General features: G+C 40.3%; 1 protein-coding gene across 1 annotated transcript; it reads left to right on the top strand.

The window, feature by feature from the left end:
* Positions 1-14,121: 14,121 nt before the first annotated feature.
* LOC132493093 (olfactory receptor 8B4-like) lies at positions 14,122-15,278 on the top strand. The gene is given in 4 exon segments (XM_060103246.1): positions 14,122-14,376; positions 14,607-15,001; positions 15,003-15,199; positions 15,202-15,278. Coding segments are annotated over 4 exon segments (924 nt in total).
* The last annotated feature ends 968 nt before the right edge of the window (positions 15,279-16,246 follow it).

The raw sequence follows: 16,246 nt of genomic DNA, 5'->3' as shown, positions 1-16,246 counted from the left end.
GAAAGAGGCAATGCTTAGGAAAGGGACATTTTTCCTTCCATAGATGATTCAAGTTCCACTGGTTACATGGAGGAAATTTTTACTCTTTCTCAAACAAGTTTGTCCTTCCCATTTCAAGAGCCCTTTAAATTAAGATTCTTAAAACTAGAGGATACTCACATTTAGTGGACGTTTAGGATCATTTCGTTAAGTTCTATCATATTTCTGAGAATACATACAGGCTTATGTACCTTCACCAAGGTTCATTAGTTATGCAGCTACTCAGAAGGGGAACTGTAACTAGAATCCAGGCTCTTGATTTCTAATACTGATTTCCTTCCATTGCTGTTCACTTTCTTCCTCCCTCAGCCCTGGAAGGTTTCATTTCAAATGTGAGCTGGTCTAGGACATGAAAGTCTGGTTCTGTCTACAGAAATTTCAGGCAACTTTTCAAGGGCTAATTTTAAATATCACATTTTTGCATGAAGGTAGGAGGTATAACATTTTGTTGAGATGGTCTTGGCTAAATGACCAGACAAATTCTTGAAGAATTTTGCAGAGTGTGTGGGGGAAGTGTGCTAGGACCTGGAGAGCAGCAAGCATGGTACCTCCTGAGACAGTGATGTGGAGCTTCTGGGACTTGGACTTTAAGGGATTTGGCCAGGCTAGGTGGAAGACCTCAGAGAACATGTCAAGGTTACGAAGGACAGGATTTGGGAATTATTTCAAACACAATCATTTCCGTTTTCAAGTTGTGCTTTTAAAGCAAGAGTAGAGAAGTCTGCCACTCAGGGTGGTCAGCTAAGGATCTGGAGACTATTTCAGAACCATAGAAAACCTAGTGTTGTAAGTCAGAAATCCGGTTAGCACCACACAGCAGCCAGTCACAGAGGAAACAGCCACTGACTGTTACAGTACCGCTTCTGTTTTCTGGGTGCCTCTTCAGATTAACTTTCTACCCTTTGTACTTTACTCCAAGCCCCGGGAGGATCCTGTCAATGGGCTCCCTGGCCCCTGGTTTCTGGTTGGGTCAGCATCAGCAGACGAAATCAGAAGGTGAGAGGAGCATGATATTTGTGATATTTATTTCCTGGAATTCCTTCCAGCTGGGCTACAGTGTCAGGAACTGAATGCCCTGTTTCCTACCTGGTTACAGTAAATGCTCCCTCCTTTGTCTCTTCATGCCAAGGGGTGGCAATGTCTCCTGGCTGTTGGTAGTCTTGGGAGCTCGATCATCCCTTTGTGGTTTCTCTCAATCACCTTTCTGTTTACACCCCTACAAATAGTTCCCTTGTTATCTTTTTCAATCATTTTGTTTCAGTGGATCATCTGTTTTCTGCGGGGACCCTACCTGACACAACTTCCAGTAAAGGGTGGAAGAGTTGTACAGCTTAAGTTTGTAGACCCACAGCCTAATGGTACTATGTAAAGGGAGGCAGGGTTGCCTTTTGTTTTAAAAGAAAATTGTAAGTGGTAAATATTTTTTTGGTGAAGCAACAATATGTGAAATGCTGTGAAAATAGCTTTGATTTGTGAGAGTCTCTTTAGGCAAAGTCTCTTCTATTTGGAAAAATGAAGTGTGGATGGATATACAGTTTTGCCCTTTGGACTGTACAGATCAATAAGGGTGAGTTCAAAAGAATGAGAGTGGAATGAGAGAACTGTGCTTTAGAGAGCATAGAAAAGACAGATGGACGGTATAGAATCTGGATGACTGGGACAGGGGAGAAGAGGAGAGTAGCATAAAGACCTAGAAAAAGTATAGACTAGGGAACTGGAGGGTAGAATCAAATTTGAACCCTCGCTTTTACTCAGTAGCTATGTGACCTTCACCAAGTTACTTGATGCCTCTGAGCAAATGTTTTCACAGGATTATTAAGAAAATTAAATGGCAAGCGCTCAGCAAATTTAATCTCCATTCCTGCTAGATCTTCTCCTCCTAGTGTCAGCACTTCCGCTAATTTATTGTGTGACCTTGGGACAACTGCTTCATCTTTCTGGGCTCATGCTTGTTTATATGAAAAATGATTATGCTCTATCAGATTATTTCTACAATCTATTTACTATACATGTTTATTTGTATATTAAATGGGCAGTACATGTTCATGATAATTAAAATTATTACCAAAAAATCATCAGTGAAAGGACGTCCACTTCACTCCAATTTTCTGGTCCTTTTGTACCCTCCCTCGGGTCCATCACTGTTGCTTATTATATATTTTTAGACAGCCTTTGCACGTATAGTATACGGTACCTGCACATACATATACACAATGTTGCCTTTGCTTTCAAAGTCTATGAGCAGTTGCTTTAAACTGATGAAAATTAATTAGAAGAGGAGGGAATAAGGAATTATTATTGGATAAATAAATTAATAGAAAAGCAGAAAAGATGTATATGAAGGGTCATGGGTAGCCCAAAAGAGGGAGAGAGAAAGCAACATTGTGAAAACAAGGAAGCACCAGCCCTGGTTACAAAAGTGTGTGCCCAAAGACAGAGCTCACAGCAAGAATTTGTTTTTTCTGATCTCTTGCCTCCAGTTTGATTTTCATAATTGTGTAGAATTCTACCATATGGATGTATTATATCCAATGAGCAATTTTCTACTGCTGTATACTATTTTAATATTTCCAAATTATAAATAATGCTTGATTAACAACATTCAATAAATCTTTGAGTCTCCCCTCACTCAATCAGAATATATTCCTAGACAAAGAATTACTGAATTATACAAGATTCTTGAATTTTATTGCAAAATCCCTTCTTGAAAGTTTACCTCAACTTGCACTCTCACTAGCAGCATAAACATATCTGGACTGTCTACGTTGGCCAGATTCTGTACTGGTTAAGGGCGGCACTCATGAAAATTTATCATCTTTAATTTTGGTGGTGGTGGTGTCTGTATTATTGTCTCTTCCTTTTACATCTTTTTTTTTCTCTACTTCATAAACTACTTGTGGTATCGGGATGGGTAAGAAAAGAGGGAGCAAAACTGAAAATGTTTTCTCCATCCTTCTTTTCCTTACTTATATACTCCTTTTATTTCTTAAATGGCTCTTTCTTGGCTTAATCATACTGCTGGTAATCTTTTTAATTCTAGGAAGGGAACATACTCTGGAGCCTTTATGTCTGTGATAATCTATTGTGAGGTGTCTTTCTGGAATATCTTTCTCCTACCCCCCACCCCCGTTCGTTCTGCACCTCTGCTCTGTGCTCTCACAGCAGAACACTGCAGTCAACTTATCAAGTGCTGGTCACAATGTAGGGTCCTGGCTCACTTTCTTTTCTGTATCCACCCCTACCACAAATAAGACTGTAGGTTTTGTGTGAGCAGAGTCCCTGGTGTCCATTTTGAGACAGTCCCACATCAAGCACAGTGCCCGGCACATGCAGGGTGGGGATTTAACAAATATGTGTTGGATGCAAGATTGGAGCATCTAGCAGTTTTAGCAGCTGACTTACTAAAGGGGCTTCCCTGTTCTGTCTTCTGGCAACACATTCTTCCCTTCCAGCACACAGATAAACACATGCTTGGCCCCTAATATCCCATCACTGATGCCTTGATTGTATTATTCTTATGTTTAGTCCTGATCCCCAATTTTTGGCACATGCCACCTGGCGTCTGTAGCAGGAGCCAGACCCTATCATGATTTGTAAACCACAACTTTACACTTCTCTTAAGAGTAAAATGTACTGTGTTATATAAATGTATTGTGTTATATAAGATGTATTGTATTATAGTAAACTCTAAATCACTATCCAATTGAACATAGGGCTCTGAGGGAAATTTTATAAAATACCAACAGTTGGGCATTCATTTTGTACTCCCCATTTTAACTAATATCCCAGAGACAGCATACTGAAGAAAAATTTGTACAATAAAGAAGTGAATCATTCATGACACTCCCAAATGGGGTATGACACTCCCATTTCCCCCAGAGTAACAGAGACTATAAAGTTGAATGATTGTGTTCAAAAGATAAATACACTTGGAAAAAAGTCACCAAGACCACAACCTGGTTCTTCTTTGCTGACCTTGCAAAGCACCATTTCCTCAGAGCAAAGCTTCCTTTTTCTTTACTCTCACAAATGAATATATTCTATGTCCTCTCAGAATTGCTTCTGGGGACATTTGATAAAACAAGAGTTTTTGAAACTTTGCAAGTTCCTTAGTAATTTATTGGGGAAGGTTACTACTTTTTCCTTTGTAATTAAAAGTAAATTGTGGGGAGACATTTTGAAACTACGAAATGTCATGTTCCTTTTCAATGTTTCACACCCTAGTTTTAGCATCCATTGATGATGCTTGCCTGAATCTATTACTCTGATGGTTGTAAAATGGAGACTGTCTAACTCCATCAAACCTTTGTTATTTGTTAGCTTGCATTCTCTCAGGAAGAACCTTTATTTCTTCTATAGTTATTCATTCATTCATTTATATCATTGTGGACCATACATTCTAATTTTATCTGAGTTATGATTCATTATTGTCATTATTTACTTTGATGCTCAATTTGTCCACGATTTGTCCAGTGTGACCCTCCTCACACTGGATCTTATGTCCTTTTAATATATCTCCATTAGATTTTGAGCAGTTTATTACTTTCTGGCAAAACAATCAGGCTCATCCTGTACTTTCCCTGCCCCAGCACTGGTTCTACATAAAGACAAATGGTGTTTAAATCTGAGATATGACTATTAGGTGAAATGAGCTGTATTCAATGTAATTCTGCAAGCAGGTATTTAATCGGAGAATACTCGTGTTTGTAAAGTACTCGTTTATATGTTTGCTCTTTGAGGATACCTGTCTATGAATAAGTGAGACTTGTTTTCTGTCAATAGGCCAATGCTCTCTGTCCCAAACCCGATGATTACAAAGTGTCACTTCTCACCACTTTTTACCTGCTCACATGACAGTTTCCTAGGTTCCCATCAGTGACTTGTGAGACTACATGAAAGGAAGAATTAGGCCTGGAGCGGGAGGAAAAAAGCCCGGAGACGCTTGTGCACACATTTGGTTGTAGATGCCATTCAGTCTGGCCTCCTTAAAGATATGACTCCTTGTCCCATTTGCCTCCTTCTTTCATGTGTCTTGCAATGACTGTGATCTGAGAATGAAGGTGGACAATATTTTCACATTCAAGGAACTCATGTTCTTCAAACAGTAATAATAACATTTTACATGAGTTCTCATTTAGTCTTCCCTACGACTGTATGAGATAATTCTCTCTCCTTTATAGATGGGTAAACTGAGGCTTAAAGACGTTAAGGAACTTGCCTAAGATTGAATAGATAGTAAGCGGTGGAGTAAAGAACTGACTTTAGACTGTCTGACTCTGGTGTCCACACTCCTACCACTCACTGCCTTCCAGAGGCTCAATCTGCATGTGTAAGAAATAGTGATGCACGTATATGCATCTTGTGCCAAGACCAAGGTCTTGCTGCCTTTGAGCTGAACAAGTCCATAATTCACTCTCATTTGAAAACAATTTGCCAAAAAGAAATGTCAAGGGAGACACACTAAAGACTCTTCTCCTTACTCACTGCACTGATCTACTAGGGTCAGTAATATAAACATGTGAGACCTCCTGGACTATGGTAATATGGATTATGAAGTAATATATTCAGAAAATGTCTATTTGAGGTTATATTTCCAACCTCAGCTAGGTGATCTAACGCATGCAGAGAGCTTAATGCCTGACAGATACAGAAGGTGCTAAATAAATGTTGAATGAATCCTTAGTGAGATCTTAAAATACTAAATTATACAGTGTTTTGCTTTTAATTTTTTAAAATAATTCTTCTTAAATTTGCAAAAGCAATGCTTGAGTGTTGTAAGAATATGTAAATGTATAGGTAAGCAAAAGATTAAAAAACCTATGATCTTGTCACCTAGTTATAACTAACTACTCTTAGGATTTGGGTGTATATTTTTTCAGAATATTTGTGTGTGTGTAGTCGTGATGGCTTAAATTGGTTCGCAAAGACAATTCAGACATAAACATATACAAACACACAAAAACAGATGTGATCATATTAAGTATGATTTTATAACTATTTTTCATCCTGTAACACATTGTAAACAGCCTCTGTGTGATTAAATATATATGAAAATCATGATCTTTAACAGCTGTACTCATTATGTTTGAAGCTGTAAGGTCAGTGGAATGATGTGAAATGTTTCTGTTGGCTGCACAGAAGGACAACATTGTTTCCTTCTTTTCAAAGAACTTTTTAACAGTGATGTGTTCATCTGAGGATCCTAAATTCCTTTTCTAAGAGTAGCTTTCTCTTTGATTTATTCTCATGCGTGACATTCTGCACATCCCTCCCACCACCTTAGTTCAGGTTTCCTGGTCTCCAGCCCCATCCTTCTCCTTCGCCCTTTACCAAAATTCAAAGACAAGTCTGGAGATGTCAAGGCTCTCCCATTTTGCTCACCATCAACTACAGTGAAGTCCCAACTCTGGTGCTAACCACTTTGGGCTCCAAATGCGATTCTAGCTTCATTTATGCTTTACTTTCCCTAGTAGGGGAGAAGCTTCTATGTCCCAGGCAGGTAAATGAAGAAGCAACCCTTTCTCTTCCTCCTTATTCTCCCCACTTCACCCCAAAGGAGAGGATGGTTTATAGCAGGGGTCCCCAACCCCTGGACCACCAGCAGTCCGTGGTCTATTAGGAACCGGGCTGCACAGCAGGAAGTGAGTGGTGCACGAGCAAAGCTTCACCTGACGCTCCCCATCACTCACATTACCCCCTGAACCATCCCCTCCATCACTGGCATTACTGCCTGAACCATCCCTTCCATCGCTGGCATTTCCTCCTGAACCATCCCCTCCATCGCTCGCATTACCTCCTGAACCATCCCCTCCATCGCTCACATTACCACCTGAACCATCCCCTCCATCGCTGGCGTTACCTCCTGAACCATCCCCTTCATCGCTGGCATTACCTCCTGAACCATCCCCTCCATTGCTGGCATTACCACCTGAACCATCCCCTCCATCGCTGGCGTTACCTCCTGAACCATCATCCCCTCCATCGCTGGCATTACCTCCTGAACCGTATCCCCATCCCCCCCAACCCTCCACCCCAGCCCCGTCTGTGGAAAAATTGTCTTCCATGAAACTGGTCCCTGGTGCCAAAAAGGTTGGAGACTACTGGTTTATAGGACTGATCAGAAATTGGGAGAGTTAACTTATAATGTGGCTTAGTTGGCCCAGCCCCCTTCCTACAGCCTGTCTCATTTCTAGTTAGGACAGGCACATTCTCAGGATCTCCACTCATCTGTTCCATCTGCAACTCTGTTTCTTTGTCGAGAACACCAACAGTTGTCCAGCTCAGTTTAGACCTGGATTCATAAACTTAGTCTATGGTGTGCAATGAGGGAGCTATAAGGTCCTTGGATGTAGATGTACAACCAAGCTGGGTCTTCCAATCAACCTTATCAGCAGTAAAGCTGGCATTTTTTTTCCTGTCTGTATCTAATTTCTCAATTGATTCTGGACTCAGAGAGGGAAGAAGGATATAATTTACTATCATCATTAATCTACCCCAGCTACCTCCCACCCCTCTCTGCCATGTATATGATTCAAGTCTGTGTCATTTTCCATTCCCCAAATTTGCAGTGCTTCTCCCCACCCACCCATATGTCCTTTAATATTTCCTTTTGTGATTCCCTTTGCCCAGAACATCCTCCTGATATTCTCTGCTGGTAAACTTCTACTTATCATTCAAGACTAAGAGCAATGCATTTCTAAAACCACATCATAAAGCAGACTGTGTGTTTCCATAGTAACAATGTAATAATTGGAGACTGTTTCTGAATAAAGATCTGTTGCAAAATCAAAGATACACTTTCCATAATACTATATAAATGATTTTTAAGAGTAAATTATTTTCCAAGTTTTACAAGGTGCATAGAAAGCTATTCCATGTATTGATTTTATAAGGAATTGCAAAGACAACAAAGTGTATATAAAGCCCATGAAAAACAGAACCTTATAATAACAATGACCAATATAAACACACACTAGTAATTTAATCATTAATAAAAATAATTTGTGTCATTAGCTTTCTAGATGTTAAACATAATCCTTATTATTATTTGTTGTTGTTGTTATGGACCACAGAGCATTAAAAAAGCTGGTCAGACAATTAATCAAATGCATTTCTGTTTAGCTAGAAAAGCAGATTATTAAAGAAAAGAAGAGTCATTGAAGAATTGAAGGTTTAAAAAACTTTGTGTAGGAGTATGAAGAATGGTCTCCAGAATCTGGAATGTGTGTTCATTTTATCCTCTAAACCACATCCACACAACAGTTCCCTGGAAGGGAAAAATCATTCAAAATAAAGAAAATCTCTGAAAGTTTGTTACACCCTTTTAAGAAGGTGATTTTGGCGGGTGTGTCTGCTTTCATCACAGGGATGTGAGAAAGCTGCCCCACAGCCTGGAATGCTTTCCCTGCATCCACTCCCCACCCACATTCCCCTTAATCTCCAGTCCCTATTCTACCAGCCAGGGTTCTTGACAGCAGACAGCAGACATTGATTCTGGTTAACTTCTTCAAAAAAGGGAGTTGTCAAGAAATGGGGTGGTTCACAGAATCTTAGAGCAGACTGAGGAACCAGTTTTTGGAATCAGGCAGCAACCAGGGGAAGCCAGGTGGTGGAATCACAGCCAAGTTACACCTCAGAACCATCTGGTTAGGCTGAGCTGGCTGCTCCTGTTGGCACCACCAACACCTGATGTTTGGTATTGACTGATCGATGTCTTTTTTCTTTCCTTGTGCCAAAAAGAAATATAAGTTGTTCTTGTTTCTTGTGTCACTTGCCCCAGACTCAGAGACCTGCATGGGAATATCTGAGCTGAGCTCAGGTCTTATGTTCTCTGGAGAGATTTCACGGAAAGAGGCCAAGTCCTGGCTCCATCCAAGGCTCACACAAGGGCGGATTCCCAAATGCAGAAGGAGTGCCAATGCTGGACAGTCACAAACAAACAACTATTTTTATCCCTACTTATTTTTTGGTTTTAAACCTGAATTTCACTTCCTCAGGGAGGCCTTCCCTGACCCTCCATTAAATGGGTTCATAGCACCCCATAACTTCTTCCTGGCACACTTACTGTATTTCTAATTGATTATTAGAAGTATCTGTTTATTCTAGGTTTCTCCATATAAATTACATGTTTGAAAGAACAGGGACTATGTACGTCTGTTTGCTTTATTTATGTACACTGTTGCTTTATTTTTAGTGCAAAACACAGCGCCTAGAATGTGGTAAATGCTCTCTATATATCTGTCGGACCTTCTTTACTTCTACATTTCTTGGGTTATATTTCTAAATGATAGTTATTTCCCCATCCCCCTAGCTGATGTTGACTTCTGGATAATTTCTACACTCCAAATTACTTATTTTCTCTTTACCTGTGTCTAATAGGCTGCCTAACATATTCATAGAGTTGCTAATTTCAACAATCATGTTTTTATTTCTAAAAGTTCTATTTGAGGGAACTCCCTGGTTCGGGAACTAAGATCCCACAAGCTGCACAGTGTGGCAAATAAATAAATAAAGTTCTATTTGAGTCTTTAAAAAAATATGCCTTGTCAATTTTGATTTTTCCTTTATTATACTTTCAATTTGTTTTTTTTCCTTTGAATACATCAAGTACATTTTTTCTGTATTCTGTCCCTGATAAGCCTAATAATTTTGCAGGTCTGGTTGTATAGATTGTGATTTTTCATTTATGGTGATTCTCATCCTGGTGGCTTATTTTGTGTTTGTTTAGTGGTTTTCATTAAGAGCTTATGATCCTTGGATATTTATCTGGAGAAATTCTTTGATATCTTGATTTAAACTGTATTTTTCCAAGAAGGATTTTTTTTTGGTTATATATATAATATGAAATTTCCACCTAAAACACAGAGGTGGTTAGAACTTTTCAGGGGATATTTTATCTCTTTTTCTGCCCTTCTAGAGCCAAGGCCAAGACAGATACATGTCTCTGCCCTCTTCCTATGTGAGCTTTTCTCTTCCTCTAATTAAGCCATGGAAGATGTTTCCTTTTGGGGATCTAGTATTATGCATCAATAGGTTCCAAACTCCCAACCTGCTTGATTTCCAGGCTTTATCTCTTATGTCCTGCATAGGCAACCCAATTAATCTCTGACTCTGGGCCACAGGGCATCTACTAGTTCCCCAAGGGCAAACGCCAAGTCCAGTGCTTGTGCACCCCTCTGGATTATTACTTCCTTATTTTTTCTCTTTTGCCCTCATAGGAATTCACTTAGTTTCTGCCAGTTCAAAAATTAACAAATAGATGATTTTTATTCTGAATTCTTGGTTTTGTTATATCAGGAGAGATTTTTCTGAATATAAAGTTTGTAAGATTGCTGGAAATAGCTAACCTTAATACTTATTGGATGATGAATAAATGAATACACTGACTTCTACTCTAATGAACAGAGATAATTCTTTCTTACTCTTCCATTGCTGGGTCATTGCTACACATCTGCTAACCTGTTATTTAAGAGGGAGAAGTGCAGTGGGTAAGAAATTATGTACTAGAAAGAAATAACTATTTTCTTCATAAAAATAAACCTCAAAAACATCATCTAAATATGGAACTGGAAAAAGATTCTCTGAGTAGTGAGGGGGAATTAGACTAAGTAATCCTGACCTGTACTAGAAACTGTCCTGGCCCCTAGAGGGCTTCTGCTCCCCCTCAACATTGGATAAACTGCCATAAACTTTCTGCTTTGTGGTGTTTTGGGAGACAAAACCAGAGTGTTCCAATATGACTGAGATGCTGGGGATGACAAAAGAGGAATAAGAGTACAGAGAGAGAGAGAGGGAGGGAGGAAGGAAGGGAGGGAGAGAGAGAGAAGGAGGGGGGAAGGGGGAAAGAGAGAAAGTGAAAGCTGTACTCTTTCATGACTGAGTCACAAAGCATCACTTCTATCATACTCTTGGTTTGAGAAATCCCAAGTCCCTGCCTAGATGCAAGGTTAGAAAGCACAGACACCATCTCTTTATGGGAGGAGGGTTAGTTTCATTGTACCAAGAGCATGTGGGATGTAAGATGCATGCATGCATTTATGTATGTATGTATGTATGTATGTATGTGTATGTGTGTGCTGGAATGGCCATCTTTGGAAAGAATAATCTGCCACACATGCACATTGTCTAGCTGTTATAAACATAATACATAGAAAACATCCAGCATAATGCCAGGTGCTCTGAAGTTGCTCCATATGCATTATTTCTTTTTCCTCCTGATTTCCTCCCTTTTATATGAGAAACAAAAGGGGGGTTTATTTTAAGAGAAATAAGATAGATGAGAAATTAAAAAAGGTACTTTTGCATGTGTTATCATACTGAAAGTTGGTAGGTTAGTAAATCTCCATTTTATAAATCAGGGAATTATGCCTCAAAGATGTTTAGTAATTTTAGTGTTAAAGTAATTCCACAGGATGATTTATTAAGATATTCATTTGTTTTTGTCCTCCATTTTTAAGTAAACTTTTAATTGAAGGGTAACATAAGAACACAGTTTGATGAATTTTCACAAACTGAACACACCCATGTAACCAGCACCCCTATCAGAAACAGGACATTGTCAGCAACCCTGAAGCACCCTTCATAGACCTTTCCAGTCACTAGCCCTCAACTGACCAACCATGAATAACTGCTATCTGACTTCTAACATCAAAGGTTAGTTTCCTTGCCTTTGAACTTCATATAAATAGAATCATAAAGTATGCCTTCTTTTGTCCTTGGCTTCTTTTGTTTCATAATAGGTTTGTGATGCTTATCTGTTTAACTTTCATGAAACTTTTTGGCATGTTTTAAGGGTATATATGTGTATACTTATTTTTATTCGGTATACATCTAGGAGTATAACTGCTGGGTCAAAATGTATGTATATGTCCAAGTTTGTTAAATACTACTAATCAATTTATTGTACCATATACAGCAATGTACAATATTATACCATGGTACCAATGACTGCAATATAGAATTGTACCAATGTTTTATTCCTTGTTCCTATGTAATTCTTCTCCCCCTATTCCCCTTCCACATACTTTAGGCAGGTAACTACGGTTTTAACTTTATTTGCTTTAGGTTTTTTTGCTAGGTATAAATCAGAAGCAGCCTGAAGTTAATGCCCTTCCCACTTTTAAGCCAAAATCTACTGATGAGATAGTACTGGTTGGCCAGGAAGAGTAGGTTCAGTAAAGGAGAACTCTCAAGGTAAGGAGGGTGAAGGACAGAGAGACTCCCTTGGTCAGAAAGTGGATAGAAGTCAGTGGGTCTAGGAGACAGCAGGAGCCAGAGGACCTGAATAGCTGCTTATGCTCTTTTTAGTAGGGTAACCGTATAATTTGTTATCCAAATCCAGACACTTTTGAGAGTGAGAAGGTTTGCTATTAATAATTATACAGGGATAATGGATGTAAATCAGGACTGTTCCAAGCAATCTGGGATTATTTTAGGCAGCTTCAGTGGAAACTTACAAATGTAGTTGCTCACATATCTTTGAATATTTCTTAGAATATTCATGTAGCAGATCACATGGAGAACAATTTTGTCATCTGAAGGATGACAGGATTAAAACCTTTAGGTACATCTCCTGTTAATACCTTAGCCTGCACACATCCATCGAGTAACTTTGTAAAGGGGTGTGTGTGTGTGTGTGTGTGTGTGCGCGCGCTTCTTTGCATATGTGATGTGATATTTTAATCTCCTCATTTATAGTAAAAACCAGCCTATGGCCCTTAGTAGAGCTGAGGGTAGGTGGTGTTTGGGGCGGGGGTGTCTCCACTGTTCTGAGCAGCTCATGGTGCTAGAAACATTTTGTCTGAGGTGCTTTCCATATCACCTACAAGTCTGACCTAACTTTTTTTTTTGTCCTATTCTCAAAACTCCCTTTGAAAATTTAGAAATAGTGGCTAAAATTAGTTTGGGATCATCCTCTCTTAATGTCAAGTGTAAGTGCCAAGCTTTAATGAAGGATAGGAAAACTGAGGGTCCCCCCTCCAATTCAACACTAAACAACATGAAGTCCTTGGAGATAAGGAGAAGTTTGAGTAGAACACCTGAGTCCCAAGATGCTAGGTAAACATCATCATCCAGGCTGTAAACAAAGACAGTACAATTTCTTCCCTGTAGGGACATATCGATGAGAAATTCCCAGGGGATTGAAACTGTATCTAATCAGATCCCTGAGATCATCAAGTAGCAGTTCTTCATGATATGCCAGCTGGGGTTCTGGTGAAAATGAGCGTTGCTGGGTTTTTTCTCCTAAAGTTGATGTATATACCATCTGGGAAAATCCACAAACAGAAATCTTGGTCTGTTCCTAGAGCACCTTGGAGACTGGGGTCTGTAAAAACTCTGATTCTCAGCACCAATGGAATCAGAAGAGTTAAAACTCGAGGCTGTCTTCTTTATGCACTAACACCATTTTCTCCTTTGAGATAATGGAAAAAGAGATTGCACAGGGCCCAGGACTTTGGGGGCAAGGAGGAGGAAGGTGAATGTCTGACTCCCATTTTTCCTGATGGCTTTCTTTTAAACTCACAAATAAGGGGTCTGGGATGTATTGAGCCCTTCCCTACTCTTAACACTGACTCTGGTGTGAAATGCAGTGAAGGGACCGAGAGGAGGAAGGTAGGAGGTGCAAACAGAGGGGACACTCTTGGCTTTCTCCCCATGGCGGGAACCCCGTATCTAGTTGGGAGAGGGAGGCAGGATGAATGGAGACAGGAGAGCTCCTGTCTCTGAGCCTGAGGCAGTGGGCTCAGGTTGTACTCCTGCTGGCTCTTGGAAGGTCTTTCTGAGAGCCACTGGACAGCCAATTCAGGGGCTCCATCTCCTCATCTCCCAAGTGGGGACAGAACTCTTGCTGCCCATGCTAACAGACTCTAGCTTGGATTCACGATCAACCCAGGGGAGCTGAGATATAGTCATAGACACATTGTCAATAGCTTGGGGGGGCCATAGATGAGAGAAGAAAGGCACAAAGGAGGGCATCCATGCACTGGCTCATCTTCTAGACCTTTCTTCTATCAGCTATGCTTGTGCCTATAACCAGTCTATGTATTTTGCCCCTTGTTTCCACAGACAGCTCCCCAGAAGAGAATGGCTCTGAGAAACAGCTCCTCAGTGACTGAGTTTACCCTTGTGGGATTATCAGAACAGTTAGAGCTGCAGCTCCCCCTCTTCCTCCTGTTCTTAGGGATCTATGTGTTTACTATGGTGGGAAACTTGGGCTTGATCACCTTAATTGGGTTGAATTCTAGCCTTCACACTCCTATGTACTTTTTCCTCTTCAACTTGTCTTTTACAGATCTCTGTTTTTCCTGTGTGTTTACCCCCAAAATGTTGAATGATTTTGTGTCAGAAAACATCATTTCTTTTTTTTTTTTTTTTTTTTTTTTTTGCTGTACGCGGGCCTCTCACTGCTGTGGCCTCTCCCGTTGCGGAGCACAGGCTCCGGACACACAGGCTCCGCGGCCATGGCTCGCGGGCCCAGCCGCTCCGCGGCATGTGGGATCTTCCGGGATCGGGGCACGAACCCGTGTCCCCTGCATCGGCAGGCGGACTCTCAACCACTGCGCCACCAGGGAAGCCCAGAAAACATCATTTCTTATGTGGGATGCATGACTCAACAATTTTTCTTCTGTTTCTTTGTCAATTCTGAGTGCTGTGTGTTGGTATTGATGGCTTATGAGTGCTATGTGGCTATCTGCAATCCTCTGCTGTACACGGTCACCATGTCGCCTCATGTCTGTTCTCTGATGATGTTTGGTTCGTATGTGATAGGGTTTTCTGGGGCCATGGCCCACACCGGAAGCATACTGAGACTGACCTTCCATGATTCCAACGTCATTGACCATTATCTGTGTGAAGTCCTCCCCTTCTTGCAGCTCTCCTGCACCAGCATCCACATCAATGAGCTGGTGTTTTTTATTGTTGTTGGAGTGGTCATCACAATATCCCTTATCAGTATATTCATCTCATGCTTTGATTCTCTCCAGTATCCTCCGTATTCCTTCCACCGAGGGCAGGTCCAAAGCCTTTAGCACATGTGGCTCCCACGTTGCTGTGACTCTGTTCTTTGGGTCAGGGGCATTCACCTATTTAAAAACCTCTTTTCCTAGATCTATGGACCAGAGTAAATTGGCCTCAGTCTTCTACACCAATGTGGTTCCCATGCTTCCCCTCTGATCTACAGTTTGAGGAATAAGGATGTTAAAGTTGCTCTGAGAAAAACCCTGAAGAGAGTGCTCTTCTGATAGTTCTGTTTGTATCAGTTATTTACTGGTAAGCATCATACTCAAGAATTTTTTATCTACAGGTGTAGGAATTTTAATCTTTTTTCCTTAAGGGGGGTGTTCTCTCTACTTAAAAAAATCGCAAATCCCTTACTTATACTCTTTTTGAGGTTTATACTGGTTCACTGCATGCAATTTAGCATCTATTAAGTGCCTATTGTTTACTGGACTCTATACTAGGTCCAAGAGATGAGCAAGATGAGGCTCTATGCCTTCCATCCTTTTCTTGGTAGGCTAAATGGGTTTGTCCAAGCAACTATTCTGGCTGAGAGATGGGGCAGGTGGTGGTATGAAGGTCCAGGAGAGTGAATTTATTTTTTCTTCAGTTATGGGAGCAGGCTTACCAAAGACGAAAGGTAGATATACCTTGGGCCATAGGTAAGGTAAGTCTCCCAACTCTTGGAGAGGTTGCTTGGCTAGGAAGATTGTAAATCATCCCTTTCATATACATCCATGTACACAAAAGAGAAAACCTCACTTACGAGTTCTTTACATGGCCTGAAATGTAAAGATAAAATCTTTCTTTTCAAAGTTTCAAAACTCTTAGGCCATGGATTGGTAACCATGGGGTAGATAGTTTATAACTGAGCCAAATTCTTGGGCCCTGGGCTCTAAGGCTGAAAGCAAAAGAATAAGGGAGAAATTCCATGGATTTACAAGATTATGTTAACTGCTACCTCTATCCTGCCTGAGATATTGTGCATATTATAGGCATTTAGGACAATTCTTTTATTATTTACAATAGATTTAGATATTACTGTCTCTGAGACTGTGTGTATCTACGTGTGTGTGTGTATTATAGTTAACTATTAGAGAACCAGGAATAAAGAGGAGTCACATTACACTTTCCACTTGCAGGAAGACTTGGAAGGAATCCTGATTTTGAGTGCCAAAGACTGCTCTGTACTACTCTGTTGAAGATTCTGCTA

This window comes from Mesoplodon densirostris, chromosome 7 (assembly GCF_025265405.1).
Source record: "Mesoplodon densirostris isolate mMesDen1 chromosome 7, mMesDen1 primary haplotype, whole genome shotgun sequence".
NCBI lineage: Eukaryota > Metazoa > Chordata > Mammalia > Artiodactyla > Ziphiidae > Mesoplodon > Mesoplodon densirostris.
This window is presented reverse-complemented; position numbering and strand designations above follow the sequence as displayed.